The sequence below is a fragment of the Dendropsophus ebraccatus genome, chromosome 2 (assembly GCF_027789765.1).
Source record: "Dendropsophus ebraccatus isolate aDenEbr1 chromosome 2, aDenEbr1.pat, whole genome shotgun sequence".
NCBI lineage: Eukaryota > Metazoa > Chordata > Amphibia > Anura > Hylidae > Dendropsophus > Dendropsophus ebraccatus.
In genome coordinates this window covers 73,824,480-73,836,581 of record NC_091455.1, presented here as the reverse complement: position 1 = coordinate 73,836,581, position 12,102 = coordinate 73,824,480, and the positions used below count along the sequence as shown (strand labels likewise).

The 12,102-nt window shown below is 40.1% G+C and overlaps 1 protein-coding gene across 8 annotated transcripts in view; it reads left to right on the top strand.

The window, feature by feature from the left end:
- The window catches only part of PIEZO2 (piezo type mechanosensitive ion channel component 2), a 239,562-nt gene extending 234,930 nt beyond the window's left edge, over positions 1–4,632 (top strand). For all 8 annotated transcript variants that reach the window (XM_069957790.1, XM_069957784.1, XM_069957789.1 and 5 more), the window contains 4 exons: positions 298–420; positions 1,511–1,590; positions 1,704–1,881; positions 2,951–4,632. In XM_069957790.1, coding sequence (XP_069813891.1) covers positions 298–420; positions 1,511–1,590; positions 1,704–1,881; positions 2,951–3,203 — 634 coding nt within the window. In that variant the 3' untranslated portion in view covers positions 3,204–4,632. The remainder of the gene's footprint in view (positions 1–297; positions 421–1,510; positions 1,591–1,703; positions 1,882–2,950) is intronic.
- The last annotated feature ends 7,470 nt before the right edge of the window (positions 4,633–12,102 follow it).

Genomic DNA, 12,102 nt, shown 5'->3' with positions numbered 1-12,102 from the left:
TAATAAGGAGCTTTTACCTGCTATACAGAATGGGAACCGGAATATGTTATTTATGAAAACACATTTTAAGATAATTTGGTACAGGATTGGACTGCAAGTAAACCTATTGCATTTTCTGAACTGAATTATGTAACTGAAAGAATTGTGCCCAGAAAAGACGTATTATAAATGAAGGCCAACATTGTATTTTGATGAGTTGTAAACAGTTTTAAGCATAGTCAGATTGTATGATGATGTATCTTTACGGTTACAGTAGTATTTACATAGTACATTTATCTTTTTATTACAATTATTTAGAAATATGAGTCTTGGCGCTAAAGCAGAAATCACTGGAGAGAAGCACACAGTTTCTTTGTCCAATAAAACACGGTTAGAAATTGCCCAGATGATGGCGGTGGACATAACCCAATCACACACAGTGTGAGTATGCTATACTTTCTATACTATCTACCAACATAGTTATATTATCTTACCAAAAAATAGCCCTATAGAGTACTTCAGAGATGAGCGATCCCTGTGAAAGACAGAACAAAGAGCATCTGACATGCAGTATAGTATACTAGAATTAGGTGGTCTACTCAGTCTGAAAGTGATATACCTACAACAACCAAATATATATATATATATATATATATATATATGTGTGTGTGTGTAATTTAATTGTGAACATACACAAAGGAATGTAGAAGAAGTACAGGACACCAACAAAAACTTAAAGTATTATATATACAGTACACCTCAGGCTCAAAAAGACAATCGATCACAGGAAGCTGCTAGCGGCAATGGAAGGATAAAGTGACTAGTGCAGGTTAATCCCTTTCCCCTCACAGCAGATACCATGGCCAGTACCGATATATCATATCTAAGCTACATAAGCAGTATACAAATTCCTGTCAGAAGCAAATTGTAAAGTGCGAGCATAAAATATAAAAAATATACTACCTGGTAGTTAGGTGAATCCCTCCTCCCCATTCTGTCAGTCTGATAGTGGTACAGTATAGAACTAGTACAGCAAGTACAGCTCATGCAGCGGCCTGGAAGTGTTTCCATCACTTTCTGAGGTTTTCAGGTGCCCCAACACCATCTCCTCTGACATGTGGGGGGCTCCTGAAAAAAAATACTTCCATTGACTTTGATAAGGGTCGTTACTCGAGTTAAGCATTTAAGTATTGAAAAATACTCGACAAAAATGAAGAGCATTCGAGCAATTGAGCACCTGCACCTGCAGGCCTAATGGTTGAAGAAGGAACCTGGAGACAATATGTCGGCTTCTAATCCAGGCTCAGTGTAATAATGCAGACCCAGTGTAACCAAATTCAGGGAATACACAGGGAAATGTGCAAGCGACCAAAAATTATTTTTACAAGGAGCAGTGATCAGCCCATTTGACTGATAATCTCCCTGTGGAAATATGCTTCATGTACTCAAACTCCTTTTTGTTAATTTTTTTGATAGAACTAATTGGTGTCAATGTTGCATTTAAGTCTCTTTTTCTTTACCCTTTTACTAGAGTGCTTGAAAACATCTATCCATGGTATATCAAAGCCCCAAGTGATTCTACAGCAAAACCCATACTGCAGCTTCTCCCGAGTAAGTATTGTCTTCTGTGAAACACATAATTCAGGTTACAAACATATGGTAAGACTCATATAGAAACATAAACACTGAGATGTTTTAATCCTTATGTTTCTTTTGTTTAACAGACCAAGAATTTACAAATATTTCTGTCAGTCTCAGGAGAAATGGTACTGGTGATTTTACTCAGGAGTGGTGGGTTCTCAATCAGACTAAAAAGCATTTTACGAACAGCACTGGCTTGGAACTATTTGTTTTTAGTGATAAAGTCAGCCCTCCTAGTCTTGGATTTTTAGCCGGCTATGGGTAAGCATCTTCACGTAAAAATCGGATTTAGAAGTATTGTATTTATAAATTGTTTAAAATACACACTCATGCTTTTCCGTCTTAGTATAGTCACCCGCCACTATCATGTCTCATACTGATATTGTAAACTTTTCTACTATAAGAAAACTTTGCAGGACACATACTTTAATTTCTAAGACTAAAGCCGAAACAGGGACATGACATTCTACAATGTGGATTAACATGTACATACAGCTGCAATTCTTGCATGGATAATTAAATTCTGTCTACACATTAACATTACACAAAGTGATTGTCAGCTGTATTCAGCCGATATCGGCAGTCCCGAGCAGGGGACTAGGAGCAAGCGGGCACTGACTCGTTTCCTCCTCTCCATCGTCCCCTGGTAATAAGGGTTTAAGACTGGCATAATATATATAGGCATTTTTTACATGCCAGACTTACGGAAAATCTTGCTCCCTTCTGCAGTGTCAGATTTACTAAGAGGTGCTAACTACAGATAAGCAGATTTGCCAAAAGTTTGAGTTCACAAGAACCCAAATGATTGCCATATAAATTCTTCCACCTGGAGAAGGTGGCTGCAGCCCGAGGACTAGCTGGAATACATGGCTACAGCCAGCTGTATTCATGTTCTCCAACATACATGGTAGATTACAGTGCCTGGTTACCTCCAGAAGATGAATGGAGCAGCGCAGCTGGTCAATGATTTTTGTTGGTATGCTCAGGACCCCATTCTTGAGATCACTGGTGGTCACAGCCATTAGACCCTCCAGGATCATAGACTTATTTTCTATCCTGTGAATAGGGGATGTGTTATTGACTGGAATACTACTTTATTTATGCATTTATTTCTTATTTAGTGTTGGACTGGCCCACCAGAGGACCGGTGAATCTTGCGGTACACTGGCTGACATGTCATTTCTCACTTGTTCTTCATTGGTGGGCCCCCAGGATCATTTCCTCTGGTGGGCCCCAGATATCCCAGTACAACACTGTACTTATTTATTACTATTTCTAATTAATAATGCAGTAAAATATGTGTAACATGACTTCTATTTGTTATTTTCAGAATTATGGGATTGTATGCTTCTGTGGTACTCGTTATTGGGAAATTCGTCCGAGAGTTCTTCAGTGGAATATCTCACTCGATAATGTTTGAGGAACTACCAAATGTGGACCGTATCTTGAAATTATGCACAGACATTTTCCTAGTAAGAGAGACTGGAGAATTAGAACTGGAAGAAGATTTATATGCCAAATTAATATTCTTATACCGCTCACCAGAAACTATGATCAAATGGACAAGAGAAAAAAATAAATAATATTAATTAACTCAATGATTCAGTTGACTTCATTTGGATTCTTATAAGCACAATATTGCCATAGCTCTGTTAAGGGCTTGGACTTTTGCAATGAAGAAGCAGTTACCTTTAAAGTGCAACAAAGCTACAGAGGGTCAGGTATTTTTGGATCTGAAGCCAACACTATCACAATAACTTTTCTTTACATATCTAAGTCTTCTTCGATGGTATGACCAATACAAAGTGAGAGTGGGAATACAGTTAGACGACTGTACAAGTGGTTCTTCAGCAAGACATCGCCCCCAAAATGTTCAGTATGCTGCTTTAGAGTGTCCTAAACCCTTGAAATGAGAAATGGTTGTTTCTTTTATCATTCTGACAGGACTTAATGCAGCAAAGGGTAAAAAAGAGACTGCACAATTGCCTGTAATAGGGAACGTGTATGCATTAAAGCCTCACCCTACATACTGAAATACACAAACTGACAATCTTCTTAACTGCCTTATTTTATTGGAACTTCCCAACAGAATATTTTCATCAATGAATTGACTTTTTCTAAGGAAAATAAAAAAAAATACACTAAAAATTATTATTAAAAAAAATAATATAGAGATAGTGCAAGGCCATATTGACAGCAATTCCTGTTGTTCCTGGCTGAGTGGCATGCCTCTAATTCATACCTACAGTACCTTACCTAAACGTTTTGTTTCTAAATGGAGAAGGAAAATGTTTACATGACAAATTGATCTTTCTTTTTACTACAGTCTTATTTTTATGTCCATAGTCTACCATAAGTGAAAATGGCCTTTACTTCTTATTTATTTCTAAACTCAAATATCCACAGTCTTTCTCGATCAGAAAAACATCACAATGTAAAAATAAGATACACAAATGGTCAGCAGCGGTCTAAAGAATACATGGAGAAAGTTAGCCGTGCCTGGAAATAAAGCACACACTATGTTGTTTACTTGAAATTAATGTCCTGACATTCTCTATTTGCAGCCAAGGAAAAGTAAAATACTGGAGTTTTTTTTCTTTTCTTTTGTTTTAACCTAAACATTCCTTATACTTTAATGAAGGGCTACTAGTTAATAAACACTGTTTGTAAATTGCAATATGTAATATACAAAAGGCATGCACTTATGTAGTTCTCAATGTGGCCCATGTTATAGTGAATAGTGCAAATAGTTTCCCAGGGTGGAATTGTAATTGTTCATAATGTCATTTCATTCCTTCATGCAATTAACCTTTCTTTATAATGTATATGTTATAAATGCACCATAGGGTAGCCACTTTGTTGGCATTATAAGTCATCATGAAACACCTTTAGGCCACGACCACACAATGTTTATTTTTGTCCATTTGACGGCCATTTTATTGGACAGTAGAGATGAGTGAACCGGGTTCGGGTTTGAGTCGTTCCGAACCCGAACGTTCGGCATTTGATTAGCTGGGGCTGCTGAACTTGGATAAAGCTCTAAGGTTGTCTGGAAAACATGGATACAGCCAATGACTATATCCATGATTTCCACATAGCCTTAGGGCTTTATCCAACTTCAGCAGCCCCCGCTAATCAAATGCCGAAAGTTCGGGTTCGGATCGACTCGAGCATGCTCCAGGTTCGCTCATCTCTAGTGGACAGCTATTATTTTCAAACAACGGCTGTTATTAATGGAATAACGTCCATTCTTTTGAAATAACGGCTGTTATTTGGCCTAGAAATGACAGGAAGATGTTGTGTGGTCGCAGCCTTAATATCACATTAGAAAAAGAATGTCCTAAAGAAATGTCAAAAGTTTTGATCAATTGAGGTTTGGGTGTTCAGATTCCCACCAATCATTAGAGAAACCACTTCACTCCTTGGCTCACTATGATCTCCATATCGCTACAGAAGTCCTTATACGCTTACAGGGAGTAAGCCTTGGAGTGAAGTGCTTAGCCAAGCACTTCTCCCATCTCTTTCTAATGATTAATTGGGGTCTGAGCACCCAGGCCAATAAAAACAACTTTTTACATGTCTCTAGGGCATGTCAAAAGATTTTTAAAGTGACAGTGCCAATTTAACTGAGTATTATTGGTACAAGTCGTACTGCTATTTGTAGTACCAATGCGCTACAAAGTGTTGGTTTTGACTAAATGGCGTCTTACTGCTTGTAGGTAATTAATACACTCTAAGCAGCAGCAGAATGGGGTAAATCAGTGTGGTATTCACATTGTGTTAGATTTCACTGGCATCCAGAGGTGTTACCATCAGGAGTCCAGCAATCAATAAAGTCATTCATGAAGTTTGATATCTAATCAAATATTATTGTATTGTTTTGATCACTGAAACCAAAGGATGTTTCAGGAGAATCTCTTCTGAAGCTTGCTGCTATAAGTGGACCCTTTCATATATGTCATTAAACAAGTCATGTAGGAAGAATGTTTTAACCACTAAATTCTAGCCCCGCAGTCATCATACTGTACTATTAGGATGATGAGCTGTTTCCTGGAAGTTAGAATGAAGTATTTATTTCTCTACGTTATTGGAAGAAAAAAAAGGAAAAAAATATGTTTTAGTTCCTCGAATCTCACATTGCATGATGAAGCAGCAGGTGCTATGGTCATTTAACTGCTGTAACATTTTACTGATAATGGATGACGTTTGTAGAATACTGTTTGCGTGACATGGGACTTTTCCAATTGCTGCTTTTTTTCTTACAAAGAAAAAACATTTTAAAATAAATTTTTTTCACAATGTGTTTATTGTCATAAATCTTAACAGAAGAATGGAAATATATAGCATCACCCTGATGTATATTGTAATAATGTATTTTAAGGTACAAAAATACTTTTCGCTGTATATAGATGACATACACTGTGGATTGACAAAGTATAGAAGGGGTTATCCAGTGCAACAAAAAGAAAGCCACTTTCTTTCAGAGACAACACAACCCTTGTCTCCAGTTCAGATGTGGTTTGCAATTAAGCTCCATTCACTTCAATGGAGTTGAGCAGCAAAAACCCGCCCAAGCTGAAGACAAGAGTGGGGCTGTCTCTGGAAGAAAGTGGCCATGTATCTGTAGCACTGGATAACCCCTTTAAAGTGTACTGTTTCAGGCATTTTTCACTTGATTTCTGGTCCACAGGCTTGTTTGGATGGAGCCTGACATCTATGGAGTCCCCCATACAATGTACACTCACAGGACAGGACATCCTGCTCTCCTATGTCTCCATACATATCCTATAAAGCAGCTGTGTCATTGAGTGCATTGTAGAGAAGTAGTGAACTGTCTAAGCTGTGAACAAAGCCCTTGGCTGAGATCTAACATTTAGCTCTTGTTGAGTGTCTCTGCCTTTGCACTCCAATCCAATGTTCCCACTCAACTCACAATTTTACCCTCCAATCTCTATAGACTTGTATAGACAGCAAGTAATCAGATCTCTCAGCAAGCTGTTAGTCTATTTGTAAACGCAGGATAGTGATAAGAAAAACATGGCTGCTTTTTTTTCCGAAACAGCACAACTCCAGTTTGTGTGTGGTTTTGCAGGCCAAAGTTAATGGAGCTTAACTGTAATACCACACACAACCTGTGGACAATGGTGGTGCTATATTTGCAAGAAAGCAGCTGTGCTTTTTCTAATTCTAAATATCAACTATAAGGCTTTTATCAGACACAAACTTTGCATGGTGGGCTGAAAAAATTCCAGAAAAAAAAAACCCTGCCAGGAGTTTTCACTTCTTTTTGGCAGTTTTATATCATTCTTACTGTTGTTTTTTCACTTTAGTGTGTAATTTGGCATTTTATCTGAAACAACCTGAAACTATTAAATATTATGTAGACTACCTGCTATAAAATAACACAAAAATCACATACCAGACTATTATATGGTAAGAAATTTATCATGGCATGCAGACTGGATTTATGAAATCTAGGAGGAACAAGAAACAAATTTACCTTAAAAGTACAGGACATTCAAGTTTGCAATTCTAACACAATTATGGTCTCAGCAAAATGTGTGTACTGGACCATCTCAATGTTCTTACGAAACTGCAGCACTTATCAATAAAGCACTAGCGTAGGTAAAACAGAATTATGTTAGCAAAAAAGTTAGGGAAGGCTGTATGCTATTACTTTTAGTATTTACATTGACAAATAAAAATATAAGGAAGAAAGAAGGACTGAAGAAAGATTTGCAAGGGTTCTGTGCTGAACATTAAACTTTTATAGCTGAAATGTATGGAGGCCTGAAGTCTCATGTGGGTTAACTACATAAACAGTTAATGTAAAAAAAAATAAAAAAAAACACCTTATCCCCAACCTTACCATAGCATTTGTTCCAGCATTAACTTAAATTTTGTTCCAGCATCTCTTAAATTTATCACCAACCACCAGTATCTTTCTTTCTTCATATGATTTAGGGTGGTATTCCACGGGCCAACTTGGGCCCGATCAACTAGGTGAACGAGCGCCGATCTGCTAGATCGCGCTCGTTTACTGGGCCTATTCCACGGCCCGATAATTGTTTAGCGATAGTTACCGATGTCCTTGCAGCCTTTGTTTCATACTTCTCCCCGGGTCCCGCGCCGCAGCAGCTTCTGAGCGGCCTGTCTGAACTGACAGACCTCTCAGCCAATCACTGGCCGCGGCGGGCCAGTGATTGGCTGAGCGGTCTGTCAGCTCAGACAGGCCGCTCAGAAGCTTTTGCTGCCGCGCAAGATCGGGAGAAGGAGAAGATATGCAGTCTGGTGAGGTAAAGTATGATATTTTCAAATATATATTCATATATTCTAGGTATATGCATATTGACAGTGATCTGTTTAAGTAAAGGTCTATTGTAGGAGGGCTAAATACTCTTGAATAACATGTCTATCTTGAATTGTCCTCCCAATTATCCTATTTTTTATCCAACAGTTTTTTGACCAGCTACAATCTTGCTTCCAGCCCCACCATTCCATCTGCCAATATGGCTTGCCAATGCTCTGTACTTTCTCCTTGCATTTGACACAAATGACCATTCCCTCCCCCTACAAACTCTTTCATTCCTCTGCATCACAGGCTTTGTCCTCTCATCATACCTCTTCAGTTGCACAGTGTCTCCCACACACACATCACCCACTCAACTCAACCTCTCAATGCTGGTGTCCACCAAGGCTCCTTCCTAGGGCCTCTACTCTTCTCCAGCTATACGTTTGGTCTAGGGATAACTATGGAATCTCATGGCTTTAAGTACCACTTCTATGCTGTTGACCCAGCCCATGATAATCAGCTACTGAATCTGTCACTGAAACCTCGCCTCCCTGCCTCCTAGGTGCGGCATGCGCCATTGCTTGCAGATGTTCAGCAGATCCACTATACTTTAGCATTTGTCACCTTACCGCCTCTCCAGTACTATTAATGCTCTAGTTTTCCCCACCAGATGCTGTATATTAACAGCAGGCCATGGGGCCCTGCAGGGATTTAATGCAGCTGCCACCTAAAATCACTGCTCCATAGTTATTCAGCAGTAGGTACAGTAAGTTAGTAAAGGAGCAGTGTACAAGTAGGCAAAGGTTAGTGGGACATTGTGGCTGATGGCAATGATGGAGGGCACTATAGCCAGAACTATTGGACCTACAGTTGGCAATGAAGGAGAGCTGAGTCATCTGGTACTGCAATGGTAACATTGACTGTCACTGCTACAGAGAAACACCGTTGCTATTATTGTTTTATTTTAAAGGGAAAGCGAGAGGAAAGACTTTAGATAACTTATTTATTGATTGAAATATCAGATATTCCCATGCTTAGGAGTCAATCCGATGGTCCTATTATTAAAGGGGAAATATATATAAAAAGGTATATGTTGTTGTCCAACAAAAGTTATGAAAATTACTATTAGACACATATTATGGGAAACGCACCTATAGCGCATTTTCTCTGCACTTACCACAGCATGGACTGTTCAGGTCTCTGTAAAATTGGTGATGTCACGTCACATAAACTGACAACAGCTGCTGCTCCACTCTGTCCCACTGCTGCAGCAGTCGGCAGTTTATGTGAGGTGGCACCAACTTTACAGAGACCTGAACACTCCATGCTGTAGTAAGTGCAGGGAAAATGCGCTATAGGTGCGTTTCCCATGATAAGTGTCTATTAGTAATTTTCATAGCTTTCATAGCTAACATATCTTAAAATTAATATATACAAAATTCAAGACATGCAAAGCACCCCACAACCAAAACAAAGTTGATTTAAATACACAAAATGGGGGATAGCGTGTGGCTCAAATGTAACTATGGAAGGGTTCTAGTGACACACCAGCAAACATATGAAGGACAACTGAACCTCTAATTGAGCAAGAACATAATCTTTATTGATGAAACAAATAAAATAGAATGAAAATACAAGGAAAACAATGAATCACGACTGGAAGAAAAAGATTAAAAACAATAACCACGAACATACAAACGGGGGGTAGTACAGAAGGACATGAAACAGGATATAGACCCAACACAGGACATGAATAAAAGTTTAAATACACACCAGTGAATCTCCAAAGACAGGTAAATCAACACCCAAGGGTCAGGATAATAAACAAGGTATATTACCGAAGTGGTAGATGGAAAAGGATGTCCGCCTGCTTCCCCCACCCCGACGTACGTTTCTGACACTTGCCTTTTTCAAAGGTATTATTTAGCCCGGACTTCCCCTTTAAGTGACACTGGACTAAAAAAAGAAAGAGATTTCAATCAGTAGGTTACTAGATATACTGAATCTTTTTCGAGAAAGATCTATATCAATCTGCTCAGCTCTTCATGCTTTATACATCATCTGTGAAATACAAAGGAAATCCTCAAAACATGACCTGTTAGTGAGCCATGAGGACTGGAGTTGGGGAACACTGCTTTATATCATGATGCTGATAGGCTTTAAAGCAGCACTATGAGCAAAACTGATCCACTATTTTATGCCTGTGCAGGGCCTGAGAGGTCACATGACACAGGGTTCTTTGGTTTTCTGCCATGCACTGGCCCCTCAGAACCTGTAAGAATAATACAGTGGATCAGATTTAACTCCTTTAAGTTGAATGTGGCCCTTAAAAGACTTGTTACAAATGTATCAATAAAGGAAAACTCCTAGTATAAAACACTAAAAACTTCAGTCCTCCAGAGCGTCCGACAGTACAGTACAGACACAACCGATACTATTCTACAGAAAAGCTGGAGCCATGATCAGATCCTCCTCTAGGATTACTTTATAGGACATACTCCCAGTTCTCTCCTCCTTCCTATGACCAATATTTCATTTACAGAAATCACACTGCCACAGACCATAAAATGCTATTTCACCTTCTTTTCTTCTTGCTGGGTCACACTTTTTGCTCATGGGTGCTTAAAGAGGATGTACCACCTGGTACATCCTCTTTAAGCTAAACCCATGGATCGAATGGCGTCGTCACAGGGAAGCTGGTGCCGCTGTCCGTCTTTCGGACCGCGGACCGGTTCCCGTGCACGGCGCCGTTCTATGCAACGGAACCGGACGGTGCTCAAGCACTGGAAGTATGCCAGGCCGCCCCCAGTGGGAGGGAATTTCCTCCCCTGTATGACGCAGCTCCGTTAGAATGAATTGTGTTTTTGTGTGTTTGCAACTTCAGCCATAGCAATGTGCTCCTGCCTAGTGTGAATGGTGTTCTAGGAGAACTGAACAAATTTGTCTTTTTTTACTTTAAGAGTATCCTAATGCTCGAGCAAATAATATACTCAGACTAGCATGCTCATTTATCTCTAACAGACATTATTAGTATTATTTATTTATATTCCAGAGCACTATACAGGCGACAGGGATAACAAACAGGAACATTACAAGCTCAAAACACATTTCATGAAGGTAAATGGCAGACTGGTACATGGGGAAGAGGACCCTGCCCGCGAGGGCTTACAATCTATAAGGTAATGGGAGAGAAACAGGAGGTTAAATGCAGCCAGTCAAGTGTGATGTAGAATTATTATAGGTTATAGCCTACTTTACAGAGATGGGTTTTCAGGTTACTTTTGAAGGACTTGATAGTGGATGAAAGCCGGATGTGTCGGGGTAGTGAGTTCCAGAGTATGGGGGAGGCTCGGGCAAAGTCTTGGAGGCGGTTGTGCGAGGTATGAACAAGGGGGGAGCGCAGACGGAGGTCACTGGAGGATCGAAGGTTGCGTGAGGGACGGTAGCGGGATATTAGGTCAGAGATGTACGGACGGGACAGGTTGTGGATGGCCTTGTACGTCATGGTCAACAATTTAAAGTGAATACGTTGGGCAATGGGGAGCCAGTGAAGGGATTGGCAGAGGGGAGAGGAAGAGGTAAAGCGAGGGGAAAAGTGGATTAGTCGGGTGGCAGAGTTAAGGATAGACTGGAGGGGAGCAAGGGAGTTAGATGGAAGGCCAGAGAGAAGGATGTTAAAGTTGTCCAACAGGGAAATAATAAGAGCATGGACCAGCAGTTTGGTGGAGTCGGGGGTGAGAAAAGAGCGGATTCTGGAAATGTATTTGAGGTGAAAGCGGCAGGAGGTGGTCAGGGCCTGAATATGATATTTTAAGGACAGGGCAGAATCAAAGGTGACCCTAAGGCAGCTGACTTGGGGGACAGGGGACAGAGTGCAGCCATAGATAGTGATTGACAGATTAGATGGCAGGGTGGAGCGGAATGGGGAAAAAATTATTAGTTCTGTTTGTCCATGTAGAGTTTTAGAAAGCGGGAAGAGAAGAAGGAAGATATGGCCGATAGACACTCTGGAATCCTAGATAGCAAAAAGGTGACATCCGGACCAGAGAGGTAGATCTGAGTGTCATCAGCGTAGAGGTGGTACCTGAAGCCATACGATTCTGTGATATGTCCCAGGCCAGAAGCCGCACTAAAAGTGCGGTTGGAGAGGTAAGAGGAGATCCAGGAGAGGGCTGAGCAAGTGACGCCAA